Raw genomic sequence first — 20,000 nt, 5'->3', positions numbered from 1 at the left:
ACAAGGGATGGCGTGGCCTGCCGGGGACCCTGAATCTGTACAGACATCACTGTGAGCCTGACTCAGAGCTAATTGCAGATAGTTTAAGTCTGACTTCTGCAAAAATGGATGTAAATATGGAGGGAAAACACAACCGTCGTTTTGGTTAAGCACAACCTTAGGACGCAGACAAAGAATAAAAAACGTCTTTTGTATTTACTTGAAACAAATGAATGGTATCAGGTGAAAAATATCTGTCTGTGCTTGTTCAGATTTAAGGCCTACAAATTTGCACCTTATTCCAATTTCCGGCGTGCACGGGAGGAAGTGCGAATAGCTTATTCAGAGGCAGATTAATGCAAACGAGCTGAGAGGGCACATAAATCTACAAGTAGTGACTTGTACCATCATGTAGGTGTAATGATTATCAGACTGGAATCAGGGCTGCGAGTAGCAGCTTAACACAGAGAAAATTTGCTTGATGGGAGAGTATTAAAGTCATGCTATAATATATCCATATACTGTGACTAAATTTTATAGTTCATGAAGCATATTAGTATTACACTATATCCCGGTACATTCAAAAGGTGATTTCCATTTAGATGCTCATTTTTCATGAAGATAAATATGACATGAATCATAATTTCCCTGAAGTAAATATTACAAATAATAAAATACTCAGGCAAGCAAGTTGAGGAATGACAGTAATGTTTTCCATTTGTATGGTAAGTGGCGAACCTTGTGGCCTATCAAGTAACAAATTGAATGTTTAATCTTTCTCCATGCAGATTGAGGATGGCAAAGTAGCGCGGTCTCACAACAAATTGAGAGTTCTCTGGTGGCTCGTGGAGTATCAGCTCTTTTGCCTTCCGAGGCCAATAGAGGGTGTCAGCAGAGCTTTGTCAAAATATATCACGAGCATGAAGTTGTAAAATTGCAATTTACAACAAAAAGACTTTGGGATAACGGGCAAATCTTAGGCATGCTAAATACATAGCAAATATTTAGAGAGGCTTTGTAAGCAATTTAAATATTGTTAGGGGAAGTTGCTTAGCATCTGTGGAGCCTCCCAGAGGTAAAGAAAGAAATGTATCCTATCAAATGGTAAATAGTCTATTCCAAATGATAAAAATATTCTTTAGATACTAAGCTGATCGAGTTAAACTAATTGGCTGAAGGTGTCTTAAAGCCGTGCCCAGGATTAGGCTGGCGGAGGCGCGCCGTGCACGTCATACCTCGTGGTGTTCATGGCGCTATTCGTGCTTCATCATCTTCGCTGATTTGTCCTCAGGTTTTGGAGTCCCTCTGGGCCTTGGGGATCCTGGTGCAGCAACAGCTTGCTTCCCTGGGATCTGAGTGCCAGCCGGGAGCCGGCCTGCTGCCTGGGGTCTCGACAGCCCAGGCCGCAGTTCAGGGGCACGTGTACCACGCGGCCCGGGGATGTTCCTTCTGCTGAAGGTTCTGTTGTATATTAATTTTAAGTTGCGGTGTCTGCACAAGATGACACCACTCGCATTTTGATTAAGGATTTTATACATGAAAAAATTTTCATTATCTGAGTTCCCAGAGCCCTCCCTGATTGGTCGGCTGCCTGACCCGCAGCTGTGTCTGAGCGTCGGGGTAAGGACTCGGGCACGCGAGTGCGCCCTGCACTCCTTCCTCTGGTACATGAACAATGAATGGGGCTTTTGACTCTCAGGGAAGTCAAGACTCTTCATAACAAAAAAAGACAAAAAAAAAAGGCACTTCAATGGGCTTTGCTCACTTTCCCTAGATTTCAGGGAGTGTGGAAAGTCACTGAGTTACAGGGGAGTGAAAGTGGTCCGGGGCCAGCCTCTGCACATCCTGAGCCTCTACAGTTTGCGTTTTTGGCAGATGTGACAGCCACAGGAAAGGAAGTGGAGGAATATGGCCTGCTTCCCCTCCCCCCGCCCAAAAGAACATCCATTATGTATCCTGCTTGTTTTCCTCCTTTAACATCTGCCTGAATTATGAGTGAAAATATCTGCTCATTAGAAAGGGAGCAAAGATTCCCCCGCGTCTGTCTTCTCCTATCACATGAGTGAAGGGAATGTGTGTGGAACTCACTGGGGTGTTGTTGCTGGCTATTTAGAGGGGTGGGGGCGGGGAGGCTGCAGAGTTTGGGGAGCAGGTGGATGATGGAACTGTCCGACAAGGAAGCCTCGCTCAGGCAGCAGAACCCGAGTATCTGGTGGACGGCCCAGCTGCAGGACGGGTCTGTCTCAAGAGGGTGTGGCAGGCAGGAGCTGCTCCCAGCCCAAAGCTGCCCACCTGCCCGCCGTGGCTTTTGCTGGTTCCCGCCAAGGCCCTCCTGAGAAGCCCTCTAGTGGGGACAAGCGGGACCACGCTCCTGTGCCACTAGCTCTGGCCTTGTCCCTTTGGCCCCCATGCTCCCTGTAGACCTGCCCCATCGGGAGGGCAGCGACGTGGAGGGGGCATTGGGGTCTTCTCTGAGGGGGATATGCCGCTATGTTCATGTGCCAGAGCTTTGGTGGCCAGCAGAGGGGACCACCATATCCTTTGCAAAGAACCAGACCAGGGCCTTCTGCAGATGCTGGGCTGCCTGTGGACAGCTGCTGGCTCCTTCTGAGGGGGTCTTGGAACGTGGCACCAGGGTGCACACAGCCTGACTGGAGGGGCTGCTGGGGGAACAGGGGTTCCCGGTCCACCCACTCTGCTTCGCCTCTGGCCTGTGTGCCACTGCCATCTGTATAGGCCCAGGCCTGCTGCTCTCTCTGCCCACACTGGGGTTTTGATAATTCTCTACCTTTTTTTGTAATTGCAGAATCATAAAATATTTTAATTTCAAGGTTAGCAATTTTCTCTTGCATACTTAATTTATAATTAGCTGCTTTATAAACCTGTTTTGCGAATATAATTTTACTGTTGCCAAATGTTCTTCATGAATAATTAAGGGCAAATCCCTATTTATCAAATTATTAATATACCTAATAGCCTTGTTTTCATAAACAATGCATTGGAGCTGGATTTAAAGAAAACCTTCTCAGAGGGATCTGGTGTTCGGTTCCCACCACGGCTGGGCCCCGCTCCCGGCCTCTGCACAGAGGGGTGCTTGTGCTGCGCCGATGTCATGGCCCCGGCCTTCTTTCCTCCACAAAAGCGCAGGTATCAGTAGCTGGACAAACACAATGGCCATTCACCAGTGGGACCGGGCCTCCGCGGCCTCGTGAACAATGTTGTTATTTGTTCTAGCAATTCACCAGGAGCATTTTGGAAGGAAATGTAACCGATGAAACCCTCCTTTCAGCCTTTAACGACCTCTTCAAATCCTGCCCCCATCAGGAGTCTACCAGTTTTCAAAGCAAGGAAAGCAACTTGGACATGCGAGTTTGGACCTACGGAGGCAAAAGCCACCGTCTTGGGCCCTTCAGTCTGTGGACTGGGACCGCGTGAGGTTCAGGTCCAGCAGGTGGAGGAAGGGCCGCAGCGTGTGCTGCTCCCCGACGGGAAAGTGGAAAATCACGCAGAGGGCGAGACGCATGCTCGCTGCACTCCTTCCTGGAGCACACCCACCTTCCATCGAGGACAACGAAACCCGTCTCTTCCCTGTGCGAGAATTCAAGTCCTTTTCTCACGAAGAGAAGGTTCCCAGCTTAGCCCTATCAGTGGGTTGAACAATTGAAGAAAAATAAGCAAACCACGAGGCCGATGGGGATGGATCAGCCTGGAGCTTCTGTGGCATGGTCCCCGGGCTTCCCTGCTGGACGTTTTAGGGACTGAGTGTCTCTGAGGAGCGTGGGGGCAGGTTGGCTGATTTTGTTTGCCTCTTACCATCCGCCAGGTTTACAGTCAACACTCAAAGGAGGTCGGGGCCGCGGTGCCTCTCTTCCTGGGGCTGGCATGTGCGAACCCACCACTCACCATGTGTGACTCCATGTGTATGATTCATTCCAGAGCAGTTTTAGTCCTCATAAAATATTCATTTTGGTTGTGCAGGGCCCTGTAATTGCCATCTCTCACCCTGAATTATTTATACCTTGCACAGACTGACAAAGCTTTGCCATGCGGCCCTAGATGAATCAGAAACACGGATCTTTGCTGCCAACAGCATTATAGTTTCACAAAATATGGCACCAGCGTCATTCTGGGCTGCCTCATCTCTAAATCCAGCTTTTCTTGATTTGACATTTTCTTTACTCCTCCATTGTCTTGGCCAGGCAGGAGGGTTGGCTCTTAACTGTAAGCAGCAACCTTTCTAGCTTGCATTATAGCCGCTGTGCTTGAGAGAACTAATGTATCTTTATTGCCCTTACTTTTTTATGCTCGGTAACAAGACAGCGCTTGGGCTCACTTTAGAGCCATATATTATACATTAGCGATAAAATGATGCAAATAGTCCTGAATACTCTTCAAACAGATAGTGGAGATCAGGCTGGATCAAGCTGCTTGTCACAAAAACAGAAAATGAGAGGTGACGTGCGAAGTTGGGCCGAGTGGCCTGCTCCCCAGCCGTGGGCTGTCACAGGCCTGGGGCTGAGGGTCCCAGGTGGGGCTGCGCCTTGTATGGGGTTCTTTGTGGGCCAGTGCCCCCCACTCTCAGCATCCTAAATGCCTCTATTCACCCCCCTCCCCTCAGCCTCTTCCCCGGGCCTGTGCTTACCCTGACATCTCCATGTTGCAGCCAGGCGCTGACTGGTATTTCCTTCTGTTTCTGCATTCCAGCGTTAAAGCCCCTCTTGACCAGGGGCACTCGAGTGTGTGTCTCTCTGTCTCTGTCACACCCACAGTCCCCTGCACCCCACATGACAGGAGGAAAAGGACATTGGAATCATGTCTGAACATTTAGGAGAACTGTGTTAATGTGAATGGGACTCTGGGAGGATGGAGCTAGCTCCCCCGTAGACCTTTTAAAACAGGAAGGGAAAGAAACCCAGTCGGCTCTGAATGTCAGGAGCTCTTGTTTCTGGGCAGAGACAATGACGACCTGCAAAAATCCCAGGGAAAGAAAGTCCCACGTGCCGGAGGGCCGCGGAACAGATAACCTGCGAAATATTCCAACACAGCTGCCCGGTGGCGTGGGGAGCCGAGCAGGGTTTACCGAGATTTTAACACCTTGGTCCTTCCCTGAGCCACAGAACGGGATTAATTTATGGCTCCTGGCTCATCAACAAAGGGAGGTGAAGAGAGAGGGCTCGGTGCTGTTCCAAGTAATGGATGACCTGTACACACATTTCTCTTGTATATGTTGACACGCAGGAGTAATGAAGGTAAGGCTTTGCACACATGTGCCCCTCATTAAGCTGCATTACCTGCATTAAAACTAATAATTACCACTCAGAGCTGTGCGCCCATTAATCATTTATAATGTTTTAATAAGTTTTTAATCAGGACCTAAAAGGGTAGAGAGCCGCATAGGCAGGTCCGACACTGGTGTCCTCCGTGCATGCACAGGCTTGATTTAAAATGTGATTTTTTTATTAATAATTCAGCCTACAAAGATGGTAGTTCTTAATTAAGCAAGCTGGTGTGGAAGGGGGAAATGTACATCAGAGGAGGAATGGATTAACAAGATCTTTCCCACTTGGAGATGGGAAGCAAAAAAAAAAAAAAAAAAAAAAACCCAAAACACCCCCCCACCCAGCACGTTTATTTGAGGAGTCTCCCCAGCCACCAGGAATCAGGATGGCAAAAGAAGTGTTCCCGTGATCTTCAGATCCCTAAAAACACACACGTGTGTGGTGGGAGAGGCTTGAAACCCTAAGTTGGGATAAGCATAGGCGCTTAATCTCTGCAGAACCTGTGAAAGCCTCCCCTGGAGCTGGCAACAAGTCAGGGGGTGCGTCTGTTGTGAGCCAAGTGATGCTGGCATTTTTCTTAAATAAGGAGCTCCGTGATCAGAGCTGGCAAATAGAACAGTGTCCAGAGGGAGAGAGGAAGCTGTTTTAATGAGCCCGCAGCGAAAGACAAAATACAGACTGATTGACAGGGCGCGTGATCTGCTGGGGAAATAATGTCAGCGCCGCGTTGCCCATTAGAAATAGAGAAATAGGTAAAGGGGGGAAGAAAGATAGGCACTTGAAACAAGAACCCTAGTGTAAATATAGTGCACTTCACATTTCTTTTGTGTTGTGCAGTTGACTTCTTTTAAACAGATAACCTTATCAAAACTATCATGAAATATCTGGAGCAGTTGCAGAAAATACTAACTAGAACACTGACAGCGGGCGGAGCGGGGTAGCCGGCAGAGCTTACAGCTCTGGGATGTACTTGCCTTTCGAGTGTCTACCTGGATTTTACTTATCTGAACACATTAAAACCACCCAGAAAAGTTTAATGCGAGTCATACAAATCTCTCCACACGGAGGACTTGGCTGGGATCTGCTCCAGAACGGGATATTGACCTGGCCGGCAAAACCATTAAATCCCATCAGATCTCTTTGGCATCATTTTAATGAGAATCATTGCAAAAGTACGAGATCACGGTATCTATAAGTGCCTCTTGACAGCCGCTGCTGAAATTGTGATGGAAAGAAAAACCATTATAGCAGAAAGTTAGCGATAAGGCTCTTTGGAGGGACGCTGGGGCCCAGTGTGGCTCTAGGCTGTGAAGGGTTAATTTTCTAAACCTAATAATGTTCGATAGTCAGGTATTTGTCAGGAGATAAAGAAGTGATAGAATCTGGGAAGTGGGTCCCTTGGCGATTGTAGTACAAATATTGTTAATGCGGTGTGGTTACTGCAGCGGAGGGAAGTAAAATAGCCGAGTCCACCAGAGACGGGCTCTGCTACAGTAGAGCCAGAATCCCCAGACAAAGGCCAGTCGTTGCTGAACTGCAAGTCAAGCCGTGGATATTTTCAAATCCTCATCCATCTACATTTACATGCAGGGTATGGCGCGTGCTGGGGGAGCACGCACGTGCAGGCCAGGTACTCCCAGTAGGGGAGTACAGCCACCCAGACCTCTTGCCTGGGGAGGGGAGCCCTCAACAAAGGACATCTGGGCACAGCTGTAAAATTCAAGCCTGCCGCCCTCTGCCCCTTCGCTATATGACGTCATGCAGGCACTACAAGTATATGAGACCCATAACTTGAAATGTACAAGAATTTAATAAGTCTGGTGTTAAAGCAATTTGTCATGGCATATTTGAAGAATAAATCAGACTAATGGAGCAGATTTTTTTTCTCCCGTATGGCATTAAAGAACGTGAGCCCAGTAATAGCTAATGGCAGGAGTGAGAGAAAAAGAGAGGCCTGACATTAAGACCCTCGCATTTTGGAAATCCAATACGTATTGACCTGTGTACTATCTTAGTGCACAGATCTGATGTCAGCAGAATGTAGTCTTGTATAGGAACTGCTCATTACAGGTTTTGTGAGGGAAGCACATTGTCTGTGAAGCGCCCGAACCCGATCGGCTAGAATTGCTCAGTAATCAATACTCCAGCGACTGATGGCCGGGCGTGCACACACCACAGCTGTGGCCACTGCTTTCAGGGACTTCCCAGTAATTAGCAGGGACCTCGAGGAAGCACTCCACTGGCCACTCTTATCAGTCAAGGAAAAGTCTCTTAAACGCTCTATCTTTTAATTTGACTCTTAACTATTTCATTTCAATAGCACAGTCAGGGCTGCAGCCACAGACCCCCACGGGGGCCTCGGGTCACGTGCTCCACTCTTGTGTTCTCCTCTGGGGCGGGATATTTTTTGTTCACTGAAGTGATATTGGCATAACATGAAATTAACCATTTTAAAGCAAGCAATTCAGTGGCATTTAGTGCACTCACCAAGTCGTGCAGCCATCGCCACCGCGGAGTTCCAAACGTCCCATTGCCCCCACAAGAGAAAACCCATGAAGCAGCTGTTCCCCATCTCCCCCACCCCCCAACTGCATTTTCTGGCTGAACCTCCCCCACCCCCCAACCGCCAATGAACTGACTTTTAAAACTGCATTTTCTGGCTGGTTTTCAGCAGTCATCTTTTCTTGTCTAGGTTATTACGTATTAAAATAGTAGTAACTGAAAACACGGGGGCTGGATCCAGCATCAGGCTCTCTGCAGCCCCCAGGAACCTCCAGAAGCTGTCACCTCCATGATTCACACACGAATGCTTTGGGTTTTTGATGGATGGCCTGCAGGCCCATCCACTGTTGTATGAGTTTGCTGCTTATTAAGAGCCCTCTGCCTTAAAACTGAAAAGCAGGCTCCCCCTCCCATAAAAGATACCAATATTTTTTATTCTTGACTCCGATTTCCCACATTACCCATAATTGAGGGCCACAAAAGGGGGTTGTCCTTCTAGGACCCAGGCTGGAACCCAGGCATGGGAGGGTCTGCTAAGAGCCCAAGCTCTTTCCTTGCAGTATGGCCACTTAACCCTGCACGGGGGCAGGTGCACACCTAGGAGTCCCAGCTCAGCTGGATGAGGCGCATTTTCACAGGGCCAATCAGGGTCACACCTTCCGGTGTACAGTGACTCGCGTTTTCAGGCACTGGCAAAGCTAGTCCTGGAACAGTCTGAAACTTGACAATTAAGAAAAGATCCTGTACAGGGTCCCTGAGATGCTAAGAAGTAGATAATTTCAAACAAGTGAGAGCCACATGCAAAAAGCAAGCCATTAGAACAGCTCAAAGTTTGCTTTTTCTCCTCAGTCACCAGGGTGCGACCGCCAAGCCCACTGCATTTCTAAGGAGACGATCTATTTCTCCTTTGACCAGAGGGAAAGAAATCATTATTGCATGATTAGTGGCTTCAGTTAGGTGAGAACAACAGTGGCAGGGAGACGGTGAGGATGGGCTGTATTAATTATCCAACACTTGCTGGCAAGATAATTTTATCAGTGGTTTGGCCACTGGTAAGTTGTAGCTTTTGATAAAAGTGGATACGCTCTTAGCTACACGGAAACGTGAGGGTAGGGATGGTGTCAGATGAAGTGCATCTCATCAGCTTTTCTCTGACAAACCAAATTCATTCCTTATGTAATTGATAACGGCCTTGGCCAATTACTTCACACATTACAATACACAGAGGCCCCCTTCACAGGTTTTGCAGGGCTGTAATTAGCTATGCTAATATCCCCTTTATTGGCCCTAATATTGCTCAACACCTTTTGCCATCCTGGAACCCACTAGAGCCCCATGGCCTGTCAGGACCGCTGATTATTGAGAAGGATAGCTTTAATCAAACATAATTGCAGTTAATTTTTCTCTCCTGCTCTCTGTTGCCAGCATCTAATGCCACGGACTCCTTGATATTCCATTAAATTACAATTAAACAGCCTCCTTTGTTTCTGACTGTCCTGAACACCACCACAAAGTTCTGTAGCCGTTTAAAGGAGAGCTGTTTGGTCCTAATTGCCTGCTAGCTCACAAAGGGCCAATTTACACAATACCCATGTAGAATTTAAACAGTTCATAATGTAATGGATATTACACAGGAGCCTAACACTACAATTAAAATGATTTTCATCAGATAGAGAAGCTCTGGTTAATCAGCTTCATAAAAGTAAATATAAATGAACTAATTCATAGCTTAAACACACCGAAATAGAGCAGACTTTGAAATTAGTCACTGCGGTGGGGGCTTGCCCCTTTCTTGTGTGATACCCAGATTGGGCTCCAGTTGAAATGGTTGATCCCATTATTTGTTTTAGCCCAATTTAAAGTGTCCTCATTCCACTGCTCCATGCTTGCACTGGCCCTGGAGTTTTTTGTTGGAAACTCTGAAACAAACACAGCCAAGACCAGGGTCTTTCTTCCTTGGGTGCAGTGGTGGCTACAGCTCTGTGGAGAGCAGTCGAGTAATTGTCCCAGCAGAAACGAGGGCCTTGGGATTCCTACATCACACTCAAGACATCCAGGGTGGCACCCAGCTGCCCCTCCATCCCTGTCCTCCCAGGCACAGGGCCCCACTGTGCCATTCGTCCATCTTCACAGGACTCTTGTGAGTTAGTAGAGGAACCCTCCCACAGCTCAGCCTCCTGGAACCAGCCCTCCCAAGAACGAATGGGGTTGCCCATAGGGTGCTCAGTCCTAGCCCCTCATTTCATTGTGAAAGAGGAAACCTCATTTCAAAAGTAATAAGATCACACCTTTCCCCCTTCTGCCGGTTCCCGAGAACTTCCCAGGATTCTGTAGGCTGTTTCCGAGTGGAATGGGCTGGGAAAGCCGTGCCTGGCATGTAGCAGTTTGTCTTGAGCTGCCGTCTTCCCCTCTGCCTGGGAGAAACAAGTAAATAAAGCCCATATTTCAAGCTTGGTTTACTCTGGCACCTACTGTGAAAGATGATGACTCTTTAGGGAAATAAAGGCAGGGTCAGGGAATTAGTGCACATAATGGTCATTTCGATGACGGGCCAACAGATGCAAGGGAGACACACTGTACACAATTAAGCATAATGTACTAATGGCAGGTTAGGGTTTTTATCGCCTCTTCGCAATGGAGCAGCAAATCCATGTTTAGGAGTAATAAAGAGTTTACTGGTGCTAAAGCCGAAGATTTTCTGACATAGGGAAGATTTTTCCTTTCATAACAAGAGTATTAAATTCTTTGTGTACCAGACTCTAGAAGTGAGATATGTAAAGTGGTTGTCAGATATTTCTTAGGAAAAAGCCAATGAAAGGGTAATTGAGTAAAGGATGAGAATTACCTTTTGACTTCCCAGGCTGGGCATTCAGTTTTCTCACCGTCTCCCCAAACCCTGAAGTCGCGTGGCTCACAGAGCACCTCCTCGTTGAAAGCATGAATTCGCTCCTGTGTGACTGTGCGCATGTCAGAGTCATGCCCTGCTCTGTGGTGCCAGACACCTCGCGAAGTCAGACATGACCAAAACTCCAGGGTAAGAGGGAAGCGCAGAGCTCCTCTTCTCTCCGCTGAGGCTTCCCCTCTGTCCCTCCCTGTAGATGCTCCAAGAACCTGGCATGGAGCCACTTGACTGTTGAGCTTCCTTTGTGTCACTGGGACCTGTGTGCTCAGAAAGGAGCCTGGCCTCTGGGGTTGTGCAAGTCTTTCTCAAGCACTTGCACTGCTCTTTAGACAGTTTGAATAGAAGCAGAAGCCATCATTGCCACATCCAAAATGGAGTGAGCAAGCAAGAATGTGTGTGTGTGTGCATGTGTACACATGTGTGTGCACGTGTGTGTCTGCATGTGCATGCATGTGTGCATAACTGTATTGTATGCATGTGTGTACATGTGTGTTTGCATGTGTGTGCTTCTGTATGTGCGTGCATGTGTGTGTGTCTGTGTATTCATGTGCGTGTGTGTGCATGTTTGTATACGCATGTGTGGGCATGTATGTGTGTGTGTACCTGCACCTGCTTGACTTGACCCTGAGAGTTCTCAGTATGTTTCTGGGGTCCAGCACCCAACTTTGTCCTGCTGATTTCTGGAGAGGATGGCAGTTAAGGCCCAAGAATGTCAAGCCCAGCTCATCGTGACAGTGCCAGTGAGGGCTAGTTAGGGTATCATCAAAACCTACTCTGCTCTCTCGGAGGTAAAAGGGTGAACTGTCTAGAAGACATCAAGGAATTTAAAGAAACCTCTCTGGAGGGGGGAGAAAAACCTCTCAAATCACAAACGAAGCTCCCAGAGATGGCTCTGTGCAGGTACACTTGCAGACGAGCGGCTTCTCGGGCTGGCGCCTGCTCCAAAGATTAACCGGGTGGTAATGTGTGGTGTAATTGCACCGTGTTGCTGTCCCCGAAGTGAAAACCTAATTGCCTGACAGGACGATAACTTTGTGGCGCCCTCACCTTGTTAGGCCCTTTCTGATGCAGTTCAAATGCAGTGTGGCCGCAGGTGCACCTAATTTACCTCGCTGCAGAACGTGTGGAGTTTAATTGCACAGTGGTTGTTAGGAAAAATTGGTGGGTGGAATATCAAGTGACTTACTGTATGCTGATGGCAGATGGTGTGAAGAGGCATTGTGAGCTAAGTGTATAGGTGAGGTGAGTTAATAAAAGATGTAAATTCTGGCCTAAAATGGTAAGGCCTTGTGGTACGCAAGAACATTTAAGTGGCCACTATTCTTTTCCCCCATCAATTGGGTTTTCTTCTGCCGTAGTTAGAAGTCACCCAGGATATGCTGGGAGTGCAGTTAGAGACAGGAGTCTTGCTCTGTTGAGTCTTTTTATTTTCTGATATTCTGATTGCCAGCCAGGCACCTTGAATGTAAGAAAATCTTGTGAAACTTCATCAAAAATGAATAATCATCAAGCAGGACAGATGATATTTTGGGAGAAAATAGAGAAAGGTTTCTGTTGACCACCTTGCTGGGTGGGATGCTTGGCCGCTGGCAGAGTGGGTATGTTGGCACATACCGTGCAGCTCTGGGGTTTCTTGGTTGTGGCCTTTTCAAGTTGAGGCAGAGGTTGTGTAGGGAGAGACCCCCCCCCCAACCTGCTTTTCCTGTGGGTGACGGTAGAGCCCAGCTTCCCAGGATCCCTGAGTTCAGACCGGAAGCCAGCTGGCCTGCAGTGTCACTGAGCATGCAGCAATGGGGAGGACAGCATGATGATGTTTCAGTCACAGCATCTCAACACACTGTCAGAACCCCTGAATCTTCATGCCATGAAACATAAGGGCAAGGCACGGTGGGAAATGGAAATAGTGCTCACCTCGGCCGCCTCCCCAGCCCTGCAGAATGTCTACTGCTTCTTGCTTTCTGCCTCAGCAACAGATTCATTACCGCATCAAGAATTCTTGGTTAAAACAACATGCTCCCCAATCAGTTCTTAGATTTTTTTTTTTTTTTTTTGATATGGAGTCTGACTGTGTTGGCCAGGCTGGAGCGCAGTGACGCGATTTCCACTCACTGCAACCTTTGCCTCTGGGGTTCAAGTGATTCTCCTGCCTCAGGCCCCCAATCACTTAAAAGCTGTACCCGGCTGGGCGCGGTGGCTCACGCCTGTAATCCCAGCACTTTGGGAGGCCGAGGAGGGTGGATCACGAGGTCAAGAGATCGAGACCATCCCGGTCAACATGGTGAAACCCCGTCTCTACTAAAAATACAAAAATTAGCTGGGCATGGTGGCGCGTGCCTGTAATCCCAGCTACTCAGGAGGCTGAGGCAGGAGAATTGCCTGAACCCAGGAGGTGGAGGTTGCGGTGAGCCGAGATTGCGCCATTGCACTCCGGCCTGGGTAACAAGAGCAAAACTCCGTCTCAAAAAAAAAAAAAAAAAAAAAAAAAAAAAAAAGGCTGTACCCACTGTAACTTTTTTTTTTTTTTTTTTTGAGATGGAGTCTTGCTCTGTCACTCAGGCTGAAGTGTGGTGGCACAATCTTGGCTCACTGAACCTCCTGGGCTCAAGTGATTCTTCTGCCTCAGCCTCCTAAGTAGCTGGGATTATAGGTGTGTGCCACCATGCCTGGCTAATTTTTGTAGTTTTAGTAGAGCTGGAGTTTCACCATGTTGGCGAGGCTGGTCTCGAACTCCTGACCTCAAGTGATCCGCCCACCTCAGCCTTTCAAAGTGCTGGGATTACAGGCACTTAGGTAACTCTTAAAATCCATATTTTAAAGTGTATTTGCTTAGGCAGTGCTAGCCTCTGGAATTAGGGTTGCTGGATAAGATATAGCACATCCAGTGAAATTTCCATTTCAGATCAACAGCAATTTTTTAGTGATGGTATGCTTTGGGACACTCCTATGCGAAACAGTTATTTTTTGCTTATCCAAAATTCAAACGTAACTAGGCATCCTTCATTTTTTCTTGGTTGGAGATGGTACCTGTCTGGGCAGATGTTTCGCCTGTGGTTAACAGGCAGTCATGCAAAGATGGAGCCAGGAAATGCCAACACGAAACTCACAGCTGTTACCGTAAGGCTTGCACAGCCATAGCAGCCAGGCAAATGCAACTCACTGCTCTCCTGTGTGGCTGTTTCTGGGCGCCTCCTCCCCACCTCTCCCAGAGCCTCTTCTCAATGTCGCCCCCTAGAGGAACGTGAGTGGAAGCGGGTGGGGTTGAGTCTCCACTCCTTCCTGCACAAGAGTGTCTTTTAAAAAGTTTGTGTCTTTTGTCGGATAACCCTAACAAATATCATCTTTTTGTATTTTTTTTTTATAGATTCTTTCTAAAGTTTTTCCTCAAGTGCAATCAGAACTGTTTGAAGAATGCAGGCAACCCTCGAGATATGCGGAGATTCCAGGTATACACTTCTCAGACACGTGGACTGTGGTCCTCACGGTTCCTCTGAAATTTGATTTCTCTAAGTTTGCAACTGTTCAGGAGACTCTTGAGTTCTTTAAGGGCTTGGAAGCAAACTGGAATTGGTGTGTTTGATAAAAATTTGCAAATGCTTTAAGAATGATCTGGTATATTCGGCATGCCAGATTCATCAAGTCTAATGTGGGCATAACAGAACGAAATCAGCTTTGAAAACGTGGCCATGTGAAAGCTCTTTTTTTTTTTTTTTTTTTGAGGCAGAGTCTTGCTCCATAGCCCAGGCTACCGAGTGCAGTGCTGTGATCTCAGCTCACTGCAACCTCTACCTCCCGGGTTCAAGCGATTCTCTTGCCTCAGCCTCTTGAGTACCTGGCATTACAGGTGTGTACCACCACGCCCAGCTATTTTTTGTATTTTTAGTAGAGATGGGGTTTTACCATGTTGGCCAGGCTGGGTTAGAACTCCTCACCTCAAGTTATCCACCTGCCTCGGCCTCCAAAAGTGCTGGGATTATAGGCGCGAGCCGCTGTACCTGGCCCAAAAGTACTTATTTTGGGATTGATGGATGGATTGATTTTTAGTGGGAGGGGAACCAGAATGCAACCTTTTGGCAATATTCCAGATCTTAGACACTCCACATAGTGAGATCTGGGCCTGCTTAGAACAGACCTCTGCCACTTCCAGAGCGTCTTCCTGGCCTCTGCTTTCTTCCCCGAGGTTTACTGCCCACACCCCATGCCTAACTGCTAGTCTCATCCTAAACCCAGGCTAAGTCCTGTCTCTGGTTTGCCTCAGAAGAATTTATTTAAAACATGGATACAGAGGGGTAGCTGGTGGGGTTCAGGCATAAATTATGATAGATTTATCTCCCATTATGATAGATTCTTGTTTTTCTTGCCTTTTTTTGTTGAACAGGTAGGAAGCTACTTTAGGGTAGACACATTGGATGATTTTGTGGATTTTAACTGTAAAAATAACCTGGGCTGGGATACAAAAGTGCTGCTGGTACCTACCAGCCAGAGAAGAATTTGGCGGCTAATGGAACCCACCACTAGCTTGGATGGATGGCCCAAGAGCAGAATGGTCCCTGTTTGGGATTTACACTATTTTCCCACCAAATAGCTCAAAGCGCTTTTCAGAGTTATGCCTCAGTCCTTTAGTGGATCACGTGACATCTGTCTCCATGCCTGCCCGGTCAGCTGGTCAGAGGAGGCGGGCTCTTTGCGCCTGCCCACAGTAATGTCTGCAGCTGGGGATGGTGCTTCCTGCAGACAGTTGGGCCTGCTTCCATTTGTCACGCACTGGGCTTCACAGGGCACTGGGGATATTGATCCTTCTAAGCAGAATGGAGGTCAGGCAGGGCTGAGGGGCTGTGTCCTCTTTGTCTCACCGATGACTGAACACAGTGATAGTCGCAGGTGATCTCGTGGTTGACTGCGGACCCCGTAGTTACTGGAATGTCCTCTGGTCTCTTGAGCGGATCCCCACGCCTCTCAGAAGGTGTCACTGGACTTAGGAGGATGTCAGGGCTTACACAGTAGTTTCAGCTGGTTTCACAATCTCAGCAGTTTCCTGTAGGTGCTTTGCGGGGCTGGCCCAGGCGAGGCACAGACACGGCTTGCCTGCTCTCTCCGCTGAACTACACTCTTTTCCCTTCGTGGGTGACCTTTATATAGACGACAGAGCAAAGACCGTCTTTAAAACTTTTATGTTTTGTTTGGCTTCTTTCTTTAACCCGTCATAGTTCAGGAACTTAAAAAGGGCCCAGTGTGCGCCTCAGTGTCAGTCATGCATCTTTGCATCACATTCAGATAATGCATTTGTAGAGTGTCTTCAACGCCCAGGGCTGGGCCTGGCAGGTACACCACGAGGAGGGCACTGGGTAACCAGGAATAGGCCCTGGATCCTTCACGCAGAGGCTGCCAGGCCCACTCATGGCACCAAAGTGGCAGCAAAGCCACCTCCCACCAGGGCTGCAAAGGACAAAGCCAGTGGGCAGTGGCCAAAAAAGGAAGGAGCTGAGATACTCAAGGCTGGACCTGGGCTGCTGGGGTGGTGCTTACAATATTTTGAGGTTCCAGGTGGCTTGACACTGTTGAGACTGCAACAATCCCGGCAGTGCCCAAGGGCAACACATGTCGAGGAAGCTGCCCCCGATGGGGGTGCTTGGGTGGGATGCAGTGTGTCCGCCCTGCTTCATCATCATCTCGTGGAGCCTGAGATTTAAGAAGAAAAGCCATCGCTCACATGTGTCTTCAGATATGAGCATGTGGCTTTGGCTGCTTTTTAAACCCTTTATCATACTACTTATTTGTATGTTTACTTTTAATTATTTTGTATTTAAGGATTCATCGAATACGGTGAATTGTATTCATTTTGTATTAGGTAACTAGTTTATTTTATTAATAGACTTTATTTTTCTTAGAGAAGTTTAGGTGTATTAAAAAAAAAAAAAAATTGGCAGAAAGTACAGAGCTCTCCCCTGTATCGCCATGCGCCCTCCCCATGGTTTCCCCTGTGGCGCTGCTGCAGGACATTCTGTACATCTGATGAACCAACACTGAGAAGTCTGATTCACTGAGGCCTACGGTAGCCTTCCTTTGAGGTTCATTTCACGTGGCACGTTTCGTCTGGACCTCGCAGGGAAGGTGAACCTTGACTGGGATCCTCTTCCGGTTTCCCACTCAGCTGCACCCGCCACACAATTCTCTGTAGGGCTGTGGTTCCCGAGGGTGGTGCCGACCCAAAGACTTGGCCTCGTCTGCCCAAACTGTGGCAGAGAGCCGCACTTCCTTCAGGTCCAAGCTGGGCTCAAGTCCCGGGGGTCCTTCTGCAAGACCCAGATTAAATCTGGCCACAGATCTTTGCAAGTCCAGTTATTCTGGGATGAACGTACCAACTCTGTCAGAGAAATCTCAGGGCCAGATTGTAGCTTTCTGGTCCTGGGTCTGTTCAGGGGATGCCATTTCTCGATGCTTGTTGCCAGCTCACCTGGGTAGGTCTGTGGCATCCGCAAGGTCATCCCTGCCTGGCCCTTTTCGTTTCTCCCTCTACCACAAGGCAGCTGGAGGCTCAGAGGGCCTGACCTTAAGAGGGTCATCTCTCCCCTGGATATCCTTTGTGCCTGGACCTGAGAATGGGAGCCTGTCACCGCAACAGAGAGGACATTCCCTTGGCATCCCAGGGTCCTTGCCAGCCTTTGCAGTGAACTTGAGAAAGGATACCTTTCCAGGATTGAAAACACTCCCACTATTCATATTCAACTCAGCCTTTTCAGATGCAAAAAAGTTCATTACCCAGACATTAAACGTAATTGTAAAATTGACCCAGGGATCATTTCCTGATAAAATGTGGGCCGTAGGAATGTTCTGATTTATGAAGGCTTTTTTGGGCAACTCTGAATCCTCCCAGCTCTTCAAGGGAGGCCAGTCTCAAGTGAACTCATTTTAATTAGATAAACTATCTAATCAATATGTGAACGGATCAATCAAAACAGTGACTTTAAAATGAGTGGCTAGAGGGGTGTTTCTGAAGTTAATGGCTAGAAGAATATTTCTCTGAATTGAATTCACTTGTTAGCATAATAGGAGATTAAACTGTAATTAGTGGAGCAGGTTTTGAAGAGAAGCAATCTTGAGTCAAAACAAAACAAAACAACCCACCCACCCCCATTAGCCAAAAAAGCTGTGAATGCACATCAGTCAAGTTTCCAGGAACACACGGAGTTTCCTTGTGCTCTGCAATATTTAAGATGCTGTTATTTTGCCTAACAGGGGGCTGTGCTTTTCTTTGCCAATTCCATTTTCAAATCCACTTCATCTTTGCAGGTTGTTGTATCGACAACAGTCAACGTGGACGGCCACGTGCTGGCCGTGTCAGACAACATGTTTGTGCACAACAATTCCAAACACGGGAGGCGGGCCCGCCGCCTAGACCCGTCAGAAGGTACGGCCCCTTCTTATCTGGAAAATGGTAGGCACATGTTACATGTCTTTTTTTATTTGCGATGCTTCTTTTTCTTTGCACCATCCTTTATGTTCGTTCATGTGGAGTTACTCTCAGCAGGCTCCCGCTCCTGGTGAGACCTCCTGCGCCACGGCAGGGCGAGGGGGTGTCCCCGAGGTGGAAGGGGAGACAGCCCGCCCAGGCTTTCTCTTCTCCCAATACTGCATAGCGGGGCTTTCCCACGCACCGCCCCCTGCCGTGGCCTTCATGTTTCCAAGCTTTCTTTTGCTTACTGCTTTTCTTGCGGTTTTAATTTATTTGGTTTTATTTTGGTTTGTCGGAAGTGCCCATCCAGATACCTTGTGCAGGCCCAGTGGGTGGTTACATCCTGGTCCAGTCGGCTGGGAAGGGACAGCCAGGACCATTTCCTGGCTGCGTGTGCATGTGATGCACATGTGTGTGCGTGTTCATGCAAGAGTGGGGGCAAGGCGCAGGGGGTGAAATACAAACCAGCATACTACGTTTTTTTTTAACCAAATGCTTTCAATGGATTGACTTCTTGTTTTGCTTGTTAAAAGAGAAGGGTTTCCATAAGGGTGGTAGGCAGGGAGAAGGGTTCTTGGCTATCAGGTTGGATTGAGAATCAGGTCCGTACAGTGGGCCTCATACGCATCCCGCTTCCTGCGCTGCACAGCACCCACAACTGGACACATCCCCTTTAGAATAACAGCCATTTTCCCCATTAAACATTTTATAATAATCATGAGATTCTGACCAATTTGAATTGTTGAGAAAGTAATGTGAGCGTCTTTTAAAGTGAATTGCAAACAGTGGCATGATTGAATCCTTTAGACCAAAGAGCCCATAAAGCTAAGTGGTTTTAAAACGAATCCCCTATCCCGAGGTCCCACATTTGAGAGCCACAGAGGAGGCAGACAGATGCACACACAGGAAAATGAATGAAGCATGTGCAGATTATCAGAATGAAACATTCAGACGAAAACTGGAAGACGATTTGTGAATCTGCTGTGGTCCACAAAAATAAACTAATTTGTTTTTCTGCATTAATGAGTAAGGTATAAGAGAACAAAACTATAATAATTAAAGGTCGCCCTAAGTACCAGTGTCATTAGAGCCTGTGACGTATTGTTTATCTCCTGCCCGTGCTCTGAAGGTAGGTGTGTGTTTTCCTTAGCAACCATCACTAATGAGGTTCACAATTAAGAAGGTTGATTCCCCGGTCCTCAGTTCCTCGCTTCCCCAGAGAGTGGAGCTCACAACGCGATAGGTTCAAGGGGCCTCCCCAGCCCTCTGGTGTTAGGTTGTAGTCTCGGGCCCAAATCAGCCTCCTCTAATGAGCTATTATCATCTGAGCAAAGTACAAGTATTTATTTTTGTAAGTAGCATAAGAAAGCATTTGACTGTAAGCAGAAAATGTAGCATTTAGAAAAATAAAGGCTACTCGTGGGTACCTTGGAGATAAAACCCAACTAATCAAAAGCTGTTTGCACAAGCGGTCTTGCTCAGGATTTTTTTCATGTTTGTTTCTCAACATTTAAACCAAGTCCGTCTCTTGCGAGAGACTGAAATACCTTGTCCCTCCCCAGAAAGTGACTACTGATTTAAAAATGCCAGTAGGTGACTCTGAGGACTAGCACAGACAGATCGTTAAGAAAAAGGCATTTGTCATAAATAGTAGGGCTATTTTATTTTTATTTTTTGTAATGAATGCCCAGTTATCAAGTGCCCTAGAGAACACATGGCAGGGCTTATGCTTCCGTCACTTCCTGAGAGAGTTGACACTTAGGAATTTCCTTTTAAGTCTGCCCATATTGTTCCCCAAACCTCTTCCCTCCTCCTGCCTGGTCAGGACAGACTGCAGGGGTGGGAGGCTGGCTTCACATCAGTCCCACATCCTTTAAGGAAACAGTGC

General features: G+C 47.6%; 1 protein-coding gene across 15 annotated transcripts in view; it reads left to right on the top strand.

Annotated features, from left to right (window-relative positions):
• EBF3 (EBF transcription factor 3) overlaps nt 1-20,000 on the top strand; it is a 128,867-nt gene that overhangs the window by 72,023 nt on the left and 36,844 nt on the right. For 8 of the 15 annotated variants that reach the window (XM_078344103.1, XM_035269510.3, XM_078344102.1 and 5 more), the window contains exons 7-8: nt 14,024-14,105; nt 17,950-18,067. In XM_078344103.1, coding sequence (XP_078200229.1) covers nt 14,024-14,105; nt 17,950-18,067 — 200 coding nt within the window. Of the gene's footprint in view, nt 1-14,023; nt 14,106-17,949; nt 18,095-20,000 lie in introns of all 15 variants that reach the window. The other 7 variants (XM_035269512.3, XM_035269508.3, XM_035269504.3 and 4 more) reach the window with 1 other exon arrangement.

This window comes from Callithrix jacchus, chromosome 12 (assembly GCF_049354715.1).
Source record: "Callithrix jacchus isolate 240 chromosome 12, calJac240_pri, whole genome shotgun sequence".
In the NCBI taxonomy this organism is placed as follows: domain Eukaryota; kingdom Metazoa; phylum Chordata; class Mammalia; order Primates; family Cebidae; genus Callithrix; species Callithrix jacchus.
Note: the sequence above shows the minus strand (reverse complement) of the source record. Positions and strands in the feature narration are given on the sequence as shown.